This window comes from Lepidochelys kempii, chromosome 7 (assembly GCF_965140265.1).
Source record: "Lepidochelys kempii isolate rLepKem1 chromosome 7, rLepKem1.hap2, whole genome shotgun sequence".
Classification (NCBI taxonomy): domain Eukaryota; kingdom Metazoa; phylum Chordata; order Testudines; family Cheloniidae; genus Lepidochelys; species Lepidochelys kempii.
In genome coordinates this window covers 102,182,553-102,202,855 of record NC_133262.1, presented here as the reverse complement: position 1 = coordinate 102,202,855, position 20,303 = coordinate 102,182,553, and the positions used below count along the sequence as shown (strand labels likewise).

The following is a 20,303-nucleotide window of genomic DNA, read 5'->3' as shown; positions in this document are numbered from 1 at the left end:
TGTGTTCCAATTCATGTACCAACACTTAAACCTCCTGCCAGTAAGGGGTTATTGATAAACCATTGAAAATGTGTTATAAAAATGAACAAAAATAGATCAGGTTTTGGTAGAAGTTCAAAAGAAATGTTACAACTTTTACATTTAGAACTGCTGTATTTTAGACATGAAGCAAGAAATAGTCTCTTCTCAGGAACAATATATCTAATTAAGATTAGATTAAAAAGAATAGAATAAGTGGCTTTGTGTTTTGTTTTGTTTTAAGGAAATCACTTTTTTATTTTTGGTCTGTTGATTTGTTTTCAGTTGCTTGTTTGATATTTATAAATATTCTCAAGAGACTTTAAAACATACTCTTCAGTGTGGGGCCGTGTGTATTCCTTTATCAGGCATCAGCCATCCTTTTGTTCATTGTTCATCAGACAAACGCCTGTCTTAGTAGCTTGGTAAGAATTCCTGTTCTCTTGAGTGTATGTACATAACAAAAGTGTTTTTTTTTTTTTAAGATTTAGAAGAAAAAAGAAGATTTTAGTAATCTCTCACAATTTTCCCCTTTGAGATATCCATATTTTTTATATTCCTTTGCCCAGATGCTCTACACAGAGTAATACTAGGGACACGCTTTATTCTTCACCAGCAGGAAATTCTATTCTTAATCTAATTGACATCAAAATGCACACAAGTCACGGAGAGTAATAAAATAACTCTTCTTTAAAAAACAACAACCAAAAAACAGATATCTAAATGTAATGGTCCAAAGCGCACCGCAATAGCACTATTATGAATCACAATGTTTTGGACTAATTTGGTTCTTTCATACTGCTTGAAAAATGTAGACTGAAAATCATGGCATCTAATTTCCTTTGCAGTCCAGGATATGATGCCATTGAATTGTTGGAAAAAGGAAAGGGAAACTCATCCATAATGAGTAACACTGTATTTCTCCGTGGGCTTTTATAAAAACAACATACAGTGCTAAACACGAAGTGCTCGACCAGAACAAACTTGATATTCAAAAAGTTTTAAGCTAAATCAGCATTTAGAGGAAATGAAGGAGAAGCAGGCAGAACAAGGAGAAGGGAGGAAAAAAATAATGTTTCTGACAAATTGTCATTCTTTTTTTTTTAAAATGCCAGTCTCCTGATCAGGGAAGGAAGTTAAGGAGGAAGGGCTGAGAAAAAGATTTCAGAAAGAGTCCAAGAATCAGCAGGGCTTGACACACAAGTAAATCAGAGAGGAAAAGTTGAAAGAGAGATGGCAGAGCTGAAGGAAGAGAGTGGACTAGTCTTGGGGCAGAGAAGGCAGTGAAGGAGTTAATAATATTAGAGAAAGAAGGTAGAACTGAAAATAGAGCTCACGGAGTCTGTGGAGGAGAGAGAGATCAAGGAGCAAGAGAATCAGAGAGCAGAGATTGATGGACAGGATGGAGGAAAGGCAAACTGTGAGAACTGAAAATGAACAAGCCATGTTCAGAGAGGGGGAATTCTGAGACAGGTCAGAACAAGAAAATGTCTGGTAAATTCTGAGTCAAGGAAGTAGGAGAGAGTGAGATGTGGAGGGAGCCCAAAGGTGGAGCTGAAATATTAACAGAAGGAAGTCAGAGGTAGGGGAGGTAAACGTAGTTATAAATGTGGAAGCCGCTCTGTCAGTAGATAACCACTTGGTGGTAAAGGTGCAGGAGCGAAAGTAAAATTGAACTCTTACGGTACGGGGGCTGGCTCTTCCCCCCCAAGGGGCGGGGCCTCGGGTGGAAGGGGTGGGGCTGGGGCGGTCAGCATCCCCCAGCCAGTCCATCTGCACTGCCTGGCCCGTGCTGCCCAGGGCTCCAGCAGCCATTTAAAGGGCTCAGGGCTCTGGTTGCTGCCGCAGCAGCAGCGGTGGCAGCTGGAGCCTTGGGCCCTTTTAAATCGCCGGCCCTGGGGCAGCTGCTCCTTTTGCCCCCCCCACCCCCATTGACTGCTTGGGGGGCGCAAAAGGGGCAACAACGTTAAAGCACTGCCACAGCAGTGCTTTAAGCAAGGTCCTTTGCCGCAGCAGCGCTTTGAAGTCAGCTGTACGGGCTGGTACCGACGGCCACTTTTTACAGGTACGCCGTACCAGCCCGTACCACCTTACTTTCATCCTTGTAAAGGTGATAGGAGATGGGTGGGAGAGGAGTAGGAGGGGGAAAGAGCAAGGACCAATGAGGGAGAGAGGATCGGTGTGATGCAGCTAGGGTAATGAAAAGGCAAGTAAGAAGAGGGCCTCACCAATCAGAAAATTAAATGTTGTTTGTGGAGGAATCTTTCAGACATAAGTTGGTTATGGGCACTGGTCTCTCTATTATAAGGCTAATGTGTTTTGTGACATGTCATTATCAATGAGGAGCTCAGCTGGTTTTAGTTTGTCATTTCAGCATTCCCACAAGTGGAACTTGTGATTAGTACTAAGTGAATCATTCTACTTTTATATTGTACTGTACTAAGGGATTAAGATTTTCAGGCAGCATGAATTTCTATTCAAACAAAAAAGGACACTGTGTGTGCACGCACAAGGGTGTTTGTAAAGAATATATAATCACACATATATTTTATATAATAAAATTATGTAACAGATTTTAAAATAATAAGGGATACTTATTTGAACACTGTATGTGGCATACTTCAAAATACAATACATCAAAGAAACTCCAACCCCTTACCATATACTGCAATACTCAGGAACCAGACAATAGAAAAAAATATACATATACATGCGCACACACCATACACATGGTAATAATGATGTTCTCTCTGTTCTGTATGTCTTTGAGAAAACTTCGAGTGTTTGCAATATTCTGACATGACTTCTGTGGAAAATACTATAATAAATAGCAAAAAATATTTTCTAGTTCTCAAGAGAGCCATGGATGGTTCATAAATTCTCAAAAATATTTTATATTCCTCATAATTCCACATCAGTATCTTATGAAGAAAACATTCATTTCATGGAGTCTATATTTCTGACTTTATTTTAAAACTAATTTTTTCTTTGATGAAAGTCAGATTGAATCTGTGAGTATGTTGTGGGAAAAATACATTTACATTTTTAGAAGGTGATACTGTGACATTTTAATAGCCACAGGGTAAAATAAGCAAACAGAAGGTTAGAGAAAGTTGTTAATCCTTAACACAGGATGCCATGCCCTTTTCCTCTGAAAGGAAGAGCTGAAAATCATCTATGATTGTATCATTTGTAATAATCTTGCTCCCTCTGGTGGCAACTGGAGGACATGTTAAAAACAATAATAATTTTGCATGGACATGTTAAAAACCTTAAAAAAGGTTTAACATTTGCCAACTGATATATGACATAAAACATGTTACTTTAGTATTAGTAAACCAAAAAGATTTAATAATCAGATTTAGCATGTGTTATCCTTTACCTTAGATCTAATATCTAGATCTGGTTGAAAGATGGGAAACCTTTTGGAAAAAAATTGTACCTTTTTTCCTTTTAAAAGAAATTCAAAAATCATAATTTTTTCAACCAGCTCTGATGCTCCTCAAAAAAATAATATGTTTTTGTGAAAGCTTTCTGAAAAAAACCACACTTTTTTTGTCAAAAAAAAATTTGAAATTCAAAAATTTTAACCTGTTCTACTAATATCACTATTAAAATCAAAAGTGAATTGTTACAAAATGTAAGACCCAGTGTGGATTTCAGTCCAATGTAAACAAAATTTGGACCAGCTGTGGGTTACTGCAGCAATCTATCTGGACTTCATAGCTCACTTATGTGTCTCTCTTCTTTTTAAGCGCTGGCGTGGGTCGAACAGGCACATTTATAGTGATAGATGCCATACTAGATATGATGCATGCTGAACAGAGAGTGGATGTTTTTGAGTTTGTTACAAGAATCCGTAATCAGCGCCCACAGATGGTTCAGACTGATGTAAGTAAGCATAAATCTGTTGTGATCTTTTGTTCATTTATTGTGTTTGAAACAAACAGTACATTTGTTTCTCAAACACTGGTGAATGTCCCAGTACTTCCTCCCGTCATTCGTCCACAGTAGGAATCACAGCGAGAGTAGGGCGAGCTGGAGGGTAATGGAGGGTCTGAGGATAGGTGGTAAGTAAGGGTTGTGACAATGCAGTCCTTTATTACTAGTTTCCGAATCAAATTCTGAGGGACCACTGCTGTGCTCTTCCCATTCATGTTCCCCTGTAGCACAGAATGTGCATGATCTAATAGGAAGCCATTGTTACAGCCACAGTCTTACTCTGTTAATCAGTAAAATGGCCTAAAACATCGGCAACCACGAGAGCAAAATGTATGTGCCAGATTTTGTTAAATTGTATTTAATTGCTTTATTTTAATTACTTTATGTTTAGTGTGCTTGTCGCTTATTCATTCCAGATGCAGTATTCATTCATTTATCAAGCCTTACTTGAATACTACCTCTATGGTGACACAGAACTAGATGTGTCCTCCTTAGAAAAGCACCTTCAAGCATCTCACACCACTACACCACATCTTGTCAAAACAGGGCTAGAGGAAGAATTTAAAGTAAGTAAAGAAGAGGGCTTGCCTCAAGATTTTAGGGATCAGGCCAACAAGACAACATGGTATGTAGAGAAAAGTATGGCATGTTTGAAAAACTGTCAGAACTAAGCAGCTCAGTTTCTGTTTTATTCCATTATTGGGTAAGATGAGGGAGGCTTTTCCTGTATGAACTCTCAGGAGTGAGGAAATTATAATGTGGTGATGCCCTCATCTTTAAAGTGTGGTTCTCCTCTGAAAAGTGACCTCTAAAAATGACACCTTCTTAGTCAGCAGACCTACTCCCTGTGGGTGTTGAATAATGTTTACTTCTTCTTCGAGTAGTGTCCCTATGGGTGCTCAACTATAGGTGCGCTTGCATCCCTGCGCTGCTGATTGGAGAACTTTGGTAGCAGTGTCCGTTCAGCCTGCACACATGCTGTTCCCCCTCATGCTCTGCCACAAGACTAACCAGCGTTGCGTGGCCAAACCCCCCTTAGTTCTTTCTCAAACATCCCAGACTAGAGACGGAGCTGTTAGCAGTCCATTCGTCAGATCATTAACTCTATTAGAATTCAAATTTTCTTAGCCCTGGCCTACACTATGGGGGGGTATCGAGCTAAGTTACGCAACTACGTGAATAACGTAGCTGAAGTCGACGTACTTAGACCTACTCACCGCGGCAACAGTGAGTCAACGGCTGCCGCTCCCCCGTTGACTCTGCCTGCGCCTCTTGCGGTGGTGGAGTACAGGAGTCAATGGGAGAGTGCTCGGGGGGTCGATTTATCGCATCTAGACACGATAAATCGACCCCTGCTGGATCAATCACTGCCTGCCGATCCAGCAGGTAGTGTAGACATACCCTTAGTCTTAAATTTCAGAGTAGCAGCCATGTTAGTCTGTATTCGCAAAAAGAAAAGGAGTACTTGTGGCACCTTAGAGACAAATTTATTTGAGCATAAGCTTTCGTGAGCTACAGCTCACTTCATCGGATGAAGTGAGCTGTAGCTCACGAAAGCTTATGCTCAAATACATTTATTAGTCTCTAAGGTGCCACAAGTACTCCTTTTCTTAGTCTTAGAGTTCTTCTAGTTCTTTTTCTTTCCCTAAACAAAAAAAAGAAAAGAAAAGAAAACGTTTCTCCTTGTCTGGGAATTGCATGGGATATGCCTAGTATACCAGGTTTTAAGAGGTGCCTCTTGTGCAAAGAGGCCATCCCAGTAGCAGACAGACATTCCTGCTGCATCTGTTGCCTCGGGGAAAGCCACATTTCCCCTGCAATTTAATTTGCCAGCAAGTAAAGTCCAGATCTTTGAAGGACCGAGAATTGGGACTAAACTCCTCCTCATGGAGGTAGCTCTCCAGCCATCCCCAGATCATCCTCCAGCCATCCCCAGGAGTCACCCAGGAGGAATGAATCTTCCTCATAGCCCTCGATATCTCAGGACTGTGAGTTGAGGAGACAACTGTGGACCCCTTATGTAAGGCTTCAAAACAGAGCACCATGAGTCCCCAGAGTGAGCCCCAGATTAGCTGAAAAAGATTTCCGGCAGTTTTGGTATCATTGGTACCAATGGCACCAAAGCCATACAGACACGGTACCCATAGCTCATGAGGATACAGTGTGGCAGGTACTATTGATGTGCCTAAAGACCTGATGGGCACAGTACCAAAGCAATAGTATTGACAGGGAAAGGTAAGGTCAGGGACTGCATTGCCTCCGGGAAGACACTGCCAGTATGGGCATTCGCCTTGGCATTGTCAATGGCATGCCATCCAGCCTCAGAGTGCCTGGTATGGCCCAGATCACTGATCCTTTCAGTGCCATCGACCCAGCAATGACAACTGCTGTCATTAATGAGTGTGACAGCACCGCAAGAGTTCAGATACTCAAACCTTCCGGTATCTGAAATACCAGAGTCTCCCCAGCTCAGTATCAAGGCCCTGGAACAGAGTATACCTCGAACACAGGAATCTCCACTGATACCGGGTCAAATACTTCTATTTTCTAGTAAAGAATCGGATAATGAACAGGAGAAGATCATCTCCCATCACTCCTCCAATGATCCTTATAGTGCCAATTACCAACCCGGGCTCCTTCAGTTGTATCCTTGGTCTATTCCTCAACCACCATGGTATGGCCAACCCTGGGCCCAACCATCGGGACCCTTTCTGCCACCCCAGTGGTCCTGCTGGGATCCTAGGGTGGCGAACAGACTCCATGCTTCCCAAACATCCAGCATGGCCCACCATGAGCCTTTGAAGCACTCTCCCTCAGCCATGGTATCCAGAGCCTCTGAACCTCCCAAAGAGATCATGTAGGAACAAGAGATTGGATTTGAGGAGGTCACGTTACAGACCAACATCTCTGCCTCCCCTCCAGATGAGGCAGTGATGTCTGCCAGAGATGGTGGAGAGGGCAACTTCCGGCTGTTTCAGGGTCTGGCTAACTGGGTGGCAGACACTTTGCAGGTATCTCTCAAGGAGCTAAAAGACACCCACCATAAACTCCTGGACATCTTACACTCCTCCTCTCCCTCCAGAATAGCTCTCCCCATCAACCAGGCCCTTCTGGATCCAGCCAAACTTGTATGGCAAACTCTGGCATTGGTCATGCCTACCTGTAAACAGCTAAGGGTATGGAATTTTTTTTTCCCGATCCCCTCTGTAATTCAGTTGTTGTGGACACAGTGAACTCCCGAGGTCATCTACACCAGGCAAAGTCGACCCTCTATGACAGGTTTTGGAAACTGAGAGAAAGGCCTGTTCATCCACATAATTGCAAATTATGAGGCCCTGACAGGAAAATAAGATTACGTCAATTACTCCAAGCTGAAAACATTTATTGATCAGCTCCCGGAGTCTCAACGGGAACAGTTTCATGCCATTGTTACCAAAGGACAACTGGTTGCTGAGACAGCACTGCAGTCAGTGCTTGATGCAGCCACATAGCAGCCTGATCCATCTTCATAGCTGTCGTTATACGGCGAGCGTCATGCTTGCCCTTGTCCGGCTTCCCTAAGGAAGTGAAAGCAACAGTAGAGGACCTCCAATTCGAGGTCATGGAGTTGTTTGCTGAGAAGATGGACGCATCTGGCCATACTCATAAAGATTTCAGACAACTCTGGGGTCATTAAGAATTCATACACCTGGACAAAAGAGAAAATCTATTCCTCAACCTCAACATAAATCCTGCACAGCACGCTTTCCAACTCAGTGCTTCTGTGAGACAAAAAGGAAAAAATCCAGGTTTCTGAAGTGCAATCAGATGGGCCCTCAGTCTTCCTCCTCACAACCATCCACCTCAAAACATCTGTGTTTGGATGTCTTGGTCGGGGCACCAAGAGACCACTCCCCTCAAGAACAGCTGCAGATATCTAACCCATTGTATCCATTTGGGTGCCACCTTGCTCCGTTCAACAATTGAGAATGGATAAAATCCAATATATGGGTTCTGGAAATCATCCACAATGGGTTTTCCATCCACTTCACCTCCCTCCTCTTACCTCCCAACACCCTTTTCCGTCCCTCTTCAGGGACCCTTCTCATGAGAGTCGGCTACAACAAGAAATAGATCACCTCCTCTGCTTAGGAGCCATAGAACGTGTACCTCAGCAGGGCAGTCAGGAATGCTTACACTCACTTCCTTCCACTGATCAGAGATACATACGCAAGAGTCATGACAGACAACACAGCGTACATGCACTACATAAATCATCAGGGGAGGTGCCAGATCACCCTCCCTCTGTGTGGAAGTGCTAAAACTGTGGAATTGGTGCATTTCCCACAATGTTACAATATCAGCAGCCTGCCTTCCAGGAGCACAGAACACGACAGCGGACAGCGTCAGCCGCAAGTTCCCACATGACCATGAAGGGGAGATAAACCCAGCAGTATTATACGACATATTCAGACAGTGGGGGCCATAGTGACCTTCCATCAACAAATAGGGGGATACTCAGTATTTTTATACCCAACTACAAACATATACCCTCAAGGGCATAATAAACCTTTTTTCCCAACCCACACATCCCATTCCAACATGGGACTTAAATTTAGTGGTGAGGGGCCTGACTAGGCCGCCTTTTGAACCTATGGCCACATTTTTGCTCTCACACCTGTGAATGAATGTTGCCATCATCTCAGCGAGGAGGACAGTGGAGACAGTGGCACTAATGGCACACCCCGTTATACAGTATTCTTTCGGGACCTGGTTACTCTCAGACTGCACCTGTAGGTCATCCCCAAGGTGGCTCTGGTTTTTCACATGAATCAACTGATTCACCTCCTGACTTTTTACCCTAAGCCTCATCAGGATAACAGGGAGGCTATCCTACACATAAAAAGAAAAGGAGGACTTGTGGCACCTTAGAGACTAACCAATTTATTAGAGCTCACGAAGCTTATGCTCTAATAAATTGGTTAGTCTCTAAGGTGCCACAAGTCCTCCTTTTCTTTTTGCGAATACAGACTAACACGGCTGTTACTCTGAAACCTATCCTACACATGTTAGACATTAGTAGGGCTCTGACCTTTGTCCTGGACAGGACAAAGACCTTTAGGAAATCTCCTAAACTCTTCCTTTCCATTGCAGACAGATCAAAAGGTACAGCAATATCTCCAGAGAGACTCTCAAAAAGGGTTTTGAAATTGCTATGTGATCTGCATAGTCACTCTTCCGTCTGAAATCCATACACACTCCATGAGGTCGATTTCCACCTCGGTTGCCTTCCTCAAGAATGTCCCTATTTCATATGTCCCTAATGCAGAGTCACCACCTGAGTTGAGTGTACTTATCTTCAGAGAACACTACGACGTTTCAGGCGACTCTGCTTCCGATGGCAGCTTTGGCATTGCAGTATTATCATCTGTAACAGAAGTGACTCTCAAACTCTAGCCCTCCAAGGGGAGTGCTGCTCAGGATTCACCTACGGTGAAGCACCCATAGGGACACTACTCAAAGAAAAGAGAGGAAGTTACTCACCTTATACAGCAACAATTGTTCTCCCAGATGGGTGTCCCTATGGGTGCTCCACAACCCACCTTCCTCCCCTCTACTTTGGAGTTCTTGTCAGGGACTCTGCATTACAGAAGGAACTGAGGGGGGTTCGCCAATGCAATGCTTGTTAGCCTCGTGGAAGAGCATGAGGAGGATAGCGCATATGAGGGCCAAATGGACACAGCTACCAAAGTTCTCTGATCAACAGTTCAGGGACACAAGTGCACCTACAGCAGAGCACCCATAAAGGGACACATCTCAAAGAACCCTCATTACTGCACAAGGTGAGTAACTTCCTCTTATTTTACTGATTAAAATAAGATTTTTTTTCACTCTTTCTTCCTGTTAGTGCTGCAAGACCAATGTTTCACTGGGAGAGTAAGCTGGATTACATTCTACCATCTTACTCATTTACAGAATTGTTAACTCAGTCCTGATTGCAGAACCTTTGTTACTGGTCATGTTGCACATGACAAGAAGAACCCAGCTAGACTTTCAGATATAATGTTGAATTTGCAGAGCTGTCAGGGAAGAAAAAACAAATATTGTTTTACTTACGAACTGAGCAGATTTGATCTGGAAGTCATTGAGAGACCATAATGGGAGAACGTCACCATACAGTTTTTACAAAGTCACTTTTAGAGTACAGTCACACTTAAAGGGCTTTGGGGAAAACTGTGTAGAATAACTCTTCTATGATGTATGTGCAAGTGTTTGTGCACTGCATATTTTTATTTTGTGTACAAGATTAAAGAATGAAAATGACATGGAGGCTGAAATTGGACCCATATATAGGATTTCTTTATTCAGGCATTTGGTCTTTTCATTACATTGACAATTACTTAAAAAAGAAAGAGATGCAGGATAGCTGGCGTGGCAGGCGCAATGCAAGGAAAAGCTTTGCATTGCTATGGAATATCTATGAGATAAGAAAAGCCTGTGAGCACACTAAGCGTCCTGCTGCACATCAGTATTCCTCTGGCTGTTTCCTACTCTTCAATCTGTATGGCAAGGGTCATCTGCTTTCTATATGTGCACAGAACATGGTTCAGTTTTGCCTTATGGGCTGGGACAAAAGCATGCTAAAGACCATATAAAGCATATGCCTCTATCATGCTTCAGGAGCTTGGTTAAAGCACCTTTTGGCTCCATCTGTTCTGCAAGATAGAATTGTGGTTTAACCGTCTTGGGAGACTATCAGGTTGCAACTGGTTCCCTCATGCGATGGTTGCCATAGTGCAGACAGGGTCTCTGAAGGGCTGAAGAATGAAATCTGGGATGCACTGAGTGCTTTTTGTTAGCTTGCTGTTAAAACTAGAACTTCACTGGGATTGGGACATGCTTCGAAAACAGGCTGGCAAATAACTACAGTGAGGTGTTTGAAATTCTTCTTTCACTTTTAAAATTCAAAACTAATCTCTTTAAATTAATTTAAAACAGTTTGTGATTAAACTCTGTGGCTTGAATTCCTGTTGTGCTTAACCCTCTTTTTCAAATTCCTCCTTAAAACTTATTTCTTCCAAGAGACCTATCAAAGGTATTTTCCACTTACTTGTGAAGTTCTCAGAATGTCTTTCTTTTTGAGTGCGAGGACTAAAGAATGAGAGTTTTAATATGTAAATAGAGGGAAGGATTACATTGGTAACAAAAGAAGGGTTAACATTCAGTTTGGGTTTGGACCATAAAGGGAGTTATGTTTGTAAAATACTTAAGATAAACTTTGAACACAAAAGCACATAAGTACCAAGCTGTGTGAGGCAAAACTTATCATGGTCTGTTTGGTTATTGACAATAACATCTTGATTGCTAAATAAAGTACCTGGCTGCCATCACAACTATAACAATGGCTTCAGACCTGTCAGGAAATAATTATTCTCACTTATATGCAAAGATGGGACTTTTACTTCAGTGCTTAGCATTTTGAAACTACCACTTATGCAAAACTACTGAACTATGGTTAGTGTATCTACAATTAAACAATTATATTCAATATTCTAGTCCAGTATTTTCATAGATGGCTAATTAATGGTTAGAACAGCTGCAGAAATAAAAGTGAGATTTATTATATAATCAACAGAAAACATGCAATCGAATTTTCAAAAGTGGCCAGTGATTTTGTGTGCCTCAATTTTGGGGTGCCAGATTTGAGGCACCTTGGGCCTGATTTTTCAGAAGCACGATCATCTCTAACTGCAGTTGAACTCAGTTGGAGCTTGGAGAGGTCAGTGCTTCTGAAAATCAAGGCCAAAGTGCCTCAAACTCACCATCCAAAAACAGAGGTACACAAAATTAGCCATTACTATAGAAAATTTTGAGCTTAAACTCTATTGGTTTCCTATTGAACTTCATTCATAACCTGAAATACTAATTAACTCAATAAAGTTTAGTTATATATAATTTATATTAGAACTTAAATTTTAAAGATAGGACAATGAATCATTTTATGTTAAGATAAAATCAGTCTCATTTTGGATTGATCCTTAACAAAGGCAGGTAGGAGTCCTTGGGAGCAGAGATAATGAGGAACACTTGATGACTATCAGCAAGTCACATTAGTTTATATTTCAGTTTAATCCAGCAATACATCATATCCTAACTGTTGTTTTGTTCACTGTAGAAATTAACAAATGTTCGAATAATGAAAGAAAACATGAGAACTGGCAATCTGCCAGCGAATATGAAGAAAGCCAGAGTCATCCAGATCATTCCATGTAAGACACGTTATCTTTTACGTATCTTTTATACATGCTTAGTTATAAATATGACAGATGGTTTCACTGCTGTCATAATTTCCTTAATGAGTAAACACCATTAACAGAAGAAGGCAACAGTGTTGTGGTGAGCTCACTAGTCAGTGCTCCTGCTAGGGCTGAAATTTGAACAAACTAATTTGTGAATTTAACTCTTAGAAAAGACTGTGAAATTTACCATGTATAGAGTTATTGTTTCTAAGGTTTTACTATAGATGTGTGCAAATATATAAAACATTAAAGAAACAAATTCCTATTCAGAAGAAAAAGAAGATTAAACTCCTTTCACTGTAAAGCACAAACCCATCCAACCCTGTTATATCGGCTTGTATCCAGAGTAGTAGGTCATTTCCCCCCATGTCATGTCACCTTCCCCTCTAAGATCCCCAACTGCAGCATTGACAGAGAGGTGGTTAAAATCACTGTTCCCAAGGCCACCATCCTCCCCCTTCCTCACCCTCGCTGGAAGGCTCTCCCCGTGTGCAGCACCGTGCTCTCCAGCCATACCTATTACCTTTTCTATCTTGAATTCTCCTTCCCCTCAGCCACCCTTTGATGTAGTTCCAACTCACCCCTCCAACTCATCACTCACCATCAATGATTGTGTGTCTTGCCATTCTCATGCTCTGCCTGCTGGGTCCTAGAGGTCGCTCATCCCCCTGGTCTGGCTCTGCTTGTCCTGTAGCACCCTTTAACCCTTGCATTGCAGCTGAAACAGCTTCTACTGCAACAGCATGCATAAATTCAATTAATTCTTGGTGTGCCTCCCTAATCCTTAATGCTAGTTGCCCCAGCTACTCACTTAAGGAAAGGGGTTCCCAGATAGGTTTCCCTTCCCTTTACCCCCCAGGGTAGGAGCACCCCATCCTCAATCCCCATGTGCTGGGAGGGGGGAATGCCCCTTCCACCTCTCGTTGGGGCTTTTGTTTCTGAGCGGGGCCCTTTCCTTCTCTTGATCAGCCTTATGAAGTGAGATATAGTCTATAGATTTAGTATGTCTGCCTGCAGTTAGTTGTGCTTTTTGCTGTTCTAGTTTCAGTTTAGAATATGTGAAGTTCATACATCATTCAGGACTGACTGAAATAATTTAGCTGTGTAACTTCTTAGACACTGTACATCAACAAGACTCATGTATTTTGTATATGAAAATTGTAATATCTGTATGTGAAAATATAATTCTCAGACTTTGCTTGGGATTATGCTGTACTGTTTGGCAAACAAAAATTATGTTACTGAATACTCACTGCGCTTTTCAATTCATTCCTCAGTCATTTAAATGTGGGACCTGATTCCGCACAGTCTTACTCATGTGACTAGCGCCATTGACTCACAGGATTGAGCCTCCTGCCACTTTTTTTCTTTCAGACAGGGAATTTTGTTGTTATATCTGTGAAAGTACAAGGAAGCAATTAATCTATCATCAGCAAAAGAAAACTAATAATGTGGAGATTTTGTTTTTTAGATGACTTTAATAGAGTGATTCTTTCAATGAAAAGAGGTCAAGAATATACAGACTACATCAATGCCTCCTTCATAGATGTAAGTACATATTTTATGTACTTAATTTGTTTACATTTGACTATTATGGTATAGAAGTGTTTTTAAAGGGACTCATCAACTTTGTTTCGGAACAACATTTATGTTTTGTCAAAAAACAAAAGGTATGTGTGTTCAGGGGATGACTTGTAAGAGCAAATAGGGGTAGTTGTTTTTTCCTTTGGTGTTTTCAGTTTCAGAGAACACAGTTTTTTTGTAATTTAAACGTTCTCTTATGCTCTGAACCCAAATACAACAATACTGTAGAGCCTAAGAGCCAAACTGAGATACAGACTAGCAACAGAAATGAAACTTATTTATATTTTATTATCTAAGCTAAATGCAATTGAAAAAATTAAAAAAGCAGACCTCAGACTCAATTTGTTTTGTCAGTCACAAAAGCAGAACTGGAATTGAGAGCAAGGAGCCAGTCTCTCCTGTGCTGTTGATGTCGCCCCAGCTTGGCTGAGGCAGCATGGAGAAGCAAGTTGCCTGATATGAATGCAGCAAGGGAAAGAGCTGAACCTGTCTGTGGGAGATAGATTGGGACAAGAAGCCGGGAGGGGAGAGAGACTGAGATTGAAGGCTAGCAGAGGAGGGAAAACTGGCACTGGCTGGGAGACTGGGACTGGGAAACAAAGGGATAGACTATGACTGACTGGGTCTGGGACTGGGAACTGAGGAGGGAAAGGGGATAGGGGCTGAGATTGGACAAGGAGACTGGGGCTCACTTGGCAAGGAGACTGGGACTGGGAACCAGTGGAGGAGGGGAAGACAGATCTGTTGAGGAATAGGGGGAGAACTGGTACTGGCTGGGCAAAGAAACTGGGACAAGGAGCTTGTGGTGGGGATGTGGGTGACACTGAATTTGGATCAGGAGCCCGTGGATACAGGGAATGTGGATGGAGAGAAAAGGGAAGACTCAAAGCCAGGAGCTGGAGGATGGGAGGGAGATCAGACAAGGAGCTGGTGAGGGAAACTGAGACTTGCTGGACAAGGAGACTGGGACAGGGATGAGCAGTCTGAGGACTGGAAATTAAGACTAATTAGGTGAGGAGAATGGGACTGGGATGAGGAGCCAGGGTAGGGAAGAGACAGGATTGCAACAGGAGCAGGTTGGAGGGAACGGAGTAGAAGGGCTCAAACCTAGAGAGAATGGGCAGAAGAGTCTGTGACAGCAAGAGCACACTGTCCCCCAGAGTCTGGAAGGAACCTCACCATTCCTCTGTTCGCAGATGGTTTTTTCCCCCTAAGATTTAGGAAATTACACACACACACCAGAAAAACCTACATTAGAAGAACGTTATTAATGTTGCAAAGTCAAGCACTCAAAAGTTAGGAAATGCCAGAATTAAAGTTACCTGTGCAAAGCTCATGGGGAAATTAATAATTTCTGTCTTCAGTCCAGGGTTTGAATAGTACACAGTGAATAAGGGATGAAGCTACTTGTTAGACAATGAGGTTAAATAGCTGCTCATTAGGTGACCACCAGATTCACTGAGCGAGGCAGAGCCTGTGGAAAAAATAGTATGTGATCATGTCATTAAATACTGTTTCATAACAAGTATGCACAATGGAGCTGAATTAAGATTGCACAGGCAGTGTTAATTCTGTTTTTTTCCTAACTTCTGAGCCTTTGACTCCACAGTCTTAATAGTGTTCTTTTAATGTAGTTTTGTGTGTGTGCTCGTGCATTCGTGCATAATGAATACATATAGAGAGGCCTGTAGATTATGTCTGGTTGTATTTACTATGTAGTGTGTGATTTTGTGATCGAATTATTTGTGGTACCATTTGTCACATTACAATTAGGAGCACTCATAGCAAACTCTTATGGCACCTATAGCACCTGACTTGAATTGGTAGCAAATAGACATTATTAAAATGTAAAAACACATGCACATGCTTTAGAACAAGGGTTCGCAACCTTTCTTGAATCATCCCCCCCCCTTTAACATTTTTAGTTGAAGCCCTTCACCTCCTCAGCCCACACCCTTTACAGTAGTAAAAAGGATATTCACCTTGTAAGTGTGCAGAACCCCTCCTAAAGATTCACTTCTTCTGGGAGGTCCACAAACAGTAACCCACATGTTAGTTTGGTGTTGCAACACCGTGAAAAATGATGGAGGGCAGCCGGACCAAATTTGAGTGATGGTGTGAACCCAAGTGCCAAATCTCAACACCCCTCACTCAAATTTGGCGTGGTTCACCATGCCATCTGGAAAGTTTTACATGCCCCCTCCCCCGCCATAAACCTGTGCTTTAGAAAGATACAGATATCTTGCCAGCAGGCTACATGCTGAGAGAAGGAGTCACTCTTGCTGGTGTATGGAAGGAAAAGTGCATCTCTTCCTGATCTCATCTCAGCCTGGCAGTCTGTACCCTGGCTCGAGTCAGCTCAGGGTGGGCAGGCAGCTCTCTGAGTTTTTGCCTGGGAGAGGGCTTAAAGTTTTCAAAAGCACCTACATCCCATTTTCAAAAGAGACTTAGACAGTTAGGAGCCTAATTCCCATTCACCTTCAGTGAGAGGCTTTTAAGCATCTAAGTCACTTTTGAAAATGGGGCTTAGACTCTTAAATCATGTAGGGGCTTTTGAAAGGCTTACCCCATATCTTTAATAGCTACTTGGAGTGCCATAGGAGTAGCACATTCCCCCCAAACCCTCACCATATTGCATCCTCAGCAAGTTCCATATAGTTCTAGTGCTGCACTTGCTTGCTTTATGCACAAACATGGAAGGCCTTGTATTGATTTTTCTACCAGCTGAACTCTGCACCCTTGAGCCTGATTCATTCAGTGGTACAGAGTTAGTAGACAGCCTTAAAAAAAAAAGTGTATTGGCTAAAATGTTGGCTGTTCTTCTAAATGACATTTTCTAGCTCAACTAGAATTTATGGGCTTGATGCAGGAATCAGTGGATGAAATTCTATAGCTTGTGTTAAGCAGAGATCATACTAAATGAACATAACAGTCTCTTCTGAGCTTAATCTATGCATATTGGCTAGTTTGAGGCTTAGATGTATTTCTGATGGGAGCAAATTCTAGAGGCAAGGGCCTTTTACTAAAATACCTTGTCCGCAGTTCCTGTAAACTTCACTCTTGGGACTGATAGTTTAAGTGTTCACAACTAACACAGGCATTGTGGGTGGGTCAAGGAGAGAGTTAGTCTCCTGAGTAACTTGGGCCATTCGGGCCTTTGTGTTTGGTAGCCAAAACCTTGAATTTCACTCAGAAGTGGATTGGCAGATAGTACAGAGAGCAGAGGACAGGTGTAATTGCTCTCATCATTTAGCCCCAGTCAGAGGGCAGAGAACTTTGTTCTTCACTAACAGAAACATCCAAGTGGTCTTCAAAGTTAGTTCCACATAGGTAGAGTGTGTTGTAATAATCCAGCCTAGAGGTTACAAAGATGTGGATGATCAAAATAAAGCTAGCATCTGAGAAGAAAGAGCACAATCCTTTGCTCACTCACAGATGTACATCAGCATTTCTCACCATGGATGCACTGTGTGTTTAGGAGCAAGACACCCTTCCCTCCCCCAAGATTGTGAATCACCTTGGGAATAGGTGGACAGATAACCTCAGAGAAAGGAGCAGTTATAGGACCTGATTCTTCTCCTACATTGTTTTTACACTGGCTTAACTCCATTGACAAAGGATAGCCCCTCCTGACTTTCATCAGTGTAAGTCACATAGAATCGGTCACGTAGGCTTTGACAGATCCTCAGAATGCTTCCCCCTTTCTCACTTCATTGTGAACTGCAGATACACAGCACCTTTACAAGTCCAGACAACTTTTAATTAGTTGCCTGTACTTAGACTTCAGTGCCTAACTTTAGGTACCCACAGTTTAAAATGTTGGCCATGGAATTGATGGTTGTTGGAATATTGATGTTACTATAGCCGTATTGCCACACAGTTATCTCAGTGCTTCAAATAGACAAAAGAGGTGACACAGTGAGCTCAGCAGGACTCTATAACTGAGAACCCCAGGGAAGAAGGAGCAGCCACTCAACATCAAATTCTGGGAATGCTCTGAAAGGAGGTAGTGGAACCTCTCTAAAGCAATTCTATTTACTTCTACTGTGGCTTGCAGTCATATCAGCACTGCTGAAGACAGTTTACAGATATAAATAAATCACCATGAGCATTTGGCCTTTGTCCAGGGCATTATGGAAATGGACAACTGTACCATTTCAGTGCCATCCCCAAGAAGAAATGGTTACTAGCCTTTCTGTAACTATTCTTTGAGATATATTGCACATGTCCATTCCAATGTAGATGTGTGCACGCCCCGAGCACAGTTGCCAGAATTTTTTCCCCTAGTGGTATCCGTTGGGTTGGCTCTAGCGCCCCCTAGTGTCGCATGCTCATAGCGTCAGTATAAAGGGCCCTGCCAACCCCACTCAGTTTCTTCTTGCCAATCACCTCTAAGAGAGGGTGGGTTTGGAATGGATATCTCGAAGAACAACTATTACAGAAAGGTTAGTAGCCATTTTTTCTTCTTTGATGCTTGTATATGTCCATTACAATGTATGTGACTCACAAGCAGTTGCACTAGCGGTAGGTTTGTAAATTGACTGGCTGACTGTAACACAGCCCAGCCAAAGCCAGTATCATCTCTGGCCTATTGTGTAATGGCATAGTGTGTTGTGAATGTGTGAACCGATGACCAAGTTGCTGCACTGCAGATGTCCTGAACTGAAACTTGTGCCAAAAAAGAAGCAGAAAACACTTGAGACCTCATAGAGTGAGCTGTTAAGTTAGCCGGGGTGAGATGTTCGTGAGATCATAACATGCTCTGATACATGAAATAATCTACTACAAGATTCTCTGTGCAGAAATGGGGAGATCTTTCATTCTTTCCGCTACTGCTATGAATAGCTTAGTGGATCTGCAGAATGGTTTGGTTCTTTGTATGTAGAAAGCCAAGGCACACCGAATGTTCAACGAGTGGAGGCATTGTCCCTCTCTATTCGCATGTGGCTTAGAGTAGAACACTGGCAGAAAACTTGCTTGACTGCAATTGAATTACGAGACAGCTTTTGGAAGGAACGATAAGTGTGGTTGCAACTGGACCTTCTCCTTGAAAAAGATCATATATGGGCGTTTCAAAGTGAGGGCTTGGGTCTTCGAAACTTAACTGGCTAAAGTGACGGCCACCAGGGAGGCTAGTTTTCAGGAGAGGCGTAACAGCAAGCATGTTTCCAGAGGTTCAAACAAGGGTCCGGTGAGTTTTGACAGGACAAGGTTTAGGTCCCATGTAGGGGTGGAATCCCTTACCTGGAGGTACACCATTTCTAGACCTTTGAGAAACCGGACAACTGTGTTGTGTGAAAAGACAGAATGATTGTCGATCATGGGATGGAAGGCCAAGATAGCTGCTAAATGGTCCTTGACTGAGGAAAGGGCTAGACCTTGTTGTCTTAGCAGAAGCAGGTGGTCTAGAATGAGTTGTAGGGATGACTACAGGGGCAGGACTTGTCGTTGGGAAAACCAGACGGAGAACTGCTTCCATTTTTGCAAGGTAGGTAGCTCTGGTGGATGGCTTTTTGCTGCCCATTAGGACCTCATGGACTTGCTCCAAGCAAACTTGCTCCTCTGGATTCAGCGATGGAGCTTCCAGGCTGCCAGGTGAAGAGACACAAAGTTTGTATGTAGCAGCCAACTGGGATCCTGGGATATCAAGTCTGGGTGCAACAGAAACTGTAGTGGTGTCTCCACCAATATGCCTGAGGGGTGGAAAACCAATGTTGCCTGGGTCATGCCGGGGCTATGAGGATGACCTATGCTCGGTCCCATTTGATCTTCATCAGAACCTTGTGAATAAGTGGCAAAGGAGGAAATGTGTAGTACATGTGCCTTATCCATGGTAACAGGAACGCATCTGCAAGAGACCTAGGGCTGTGACTTCTCAGGGAGCAGAACTGGTGGAATTTCCTGTTGGTTCAGGTGGCGAACAGGTCTATGAGGGGAATCCCCCACTGTTGGAAGATATCCCTCACAATGTCTGGACAGAGAAACCACTCATGGTGAAAGGAGAAAGACATGCTGAGGTGATCTGCTAACTGGTTCTGAGTCCCAGGAAGGTAAGATGCCTCTAGATTGATGGAATGACCAATGCCAGAACTCCCACAGGTGGAGTGCTTCCTGACATGGGGAAGAATGTGCCCTGCCCTGCCTGTTTATGTAGAACATAGATGCCATATTGTCCTTGAGGATCAAAAATGGATTTGCACATCTGGTGAGGTAGAAACACCTGGCAAGCTAGACCTACTGCCCTGAGCTCCCTGACACTGATGTGCAGGGAAAGCTCTTCTTGAGTCCAAAGACCTTGAGTTCTAAGAGACCCTAGGTGGGCTCCCCAGCTGAGGGCTGATGCTTTGCATACCAGAGACAATGATGGCTGGGGTTTTGAGAAGGTACTCCTCCACATACCATGTGAGCGAGTCGAGGACGTGGACAGGAACCATGAGCACTGAGTCCAGGTGATGGGGAGTAGATCATAGCTAGCTAGGC

General features: G+C 42.8%; 1 protein-coding gene across 4 annotated transcripts in view; it reads left to right on the top strand.

Moving 5' to 3' along the window:
* The window catches only part of PTPRE (protein tyrosine phosphatase receptor type E), a 266,402-nt gene that overhangs the window by 215,546 nt on the left and 30,553 nt on the right, over positions 1–20,303 (top strand). For all 4 annotated transcript variants that reach the window (XM_073354053.1, XM_073354051.1, XM_073354052.1 and 1 more), the window contains 4 exons: positions 3,774–3,909; positions 4,377–4,526; positions 12,116–12,209; positions 13,711–13,787. In XM_073354053.1, the coding sequence (XP_073210154.1) occupies positions 3,774–3,909; positions 4,377–4,526; positions 12,116–12,209; positions 13,711–13,787 (457 nt within the window). The remainder of the gene's footprint in view (positions 1–3,773; positions 3,910–4,376; positions 4,527–12,115; positions 12,210–13,710; positions 13,788–20,303) is intronic.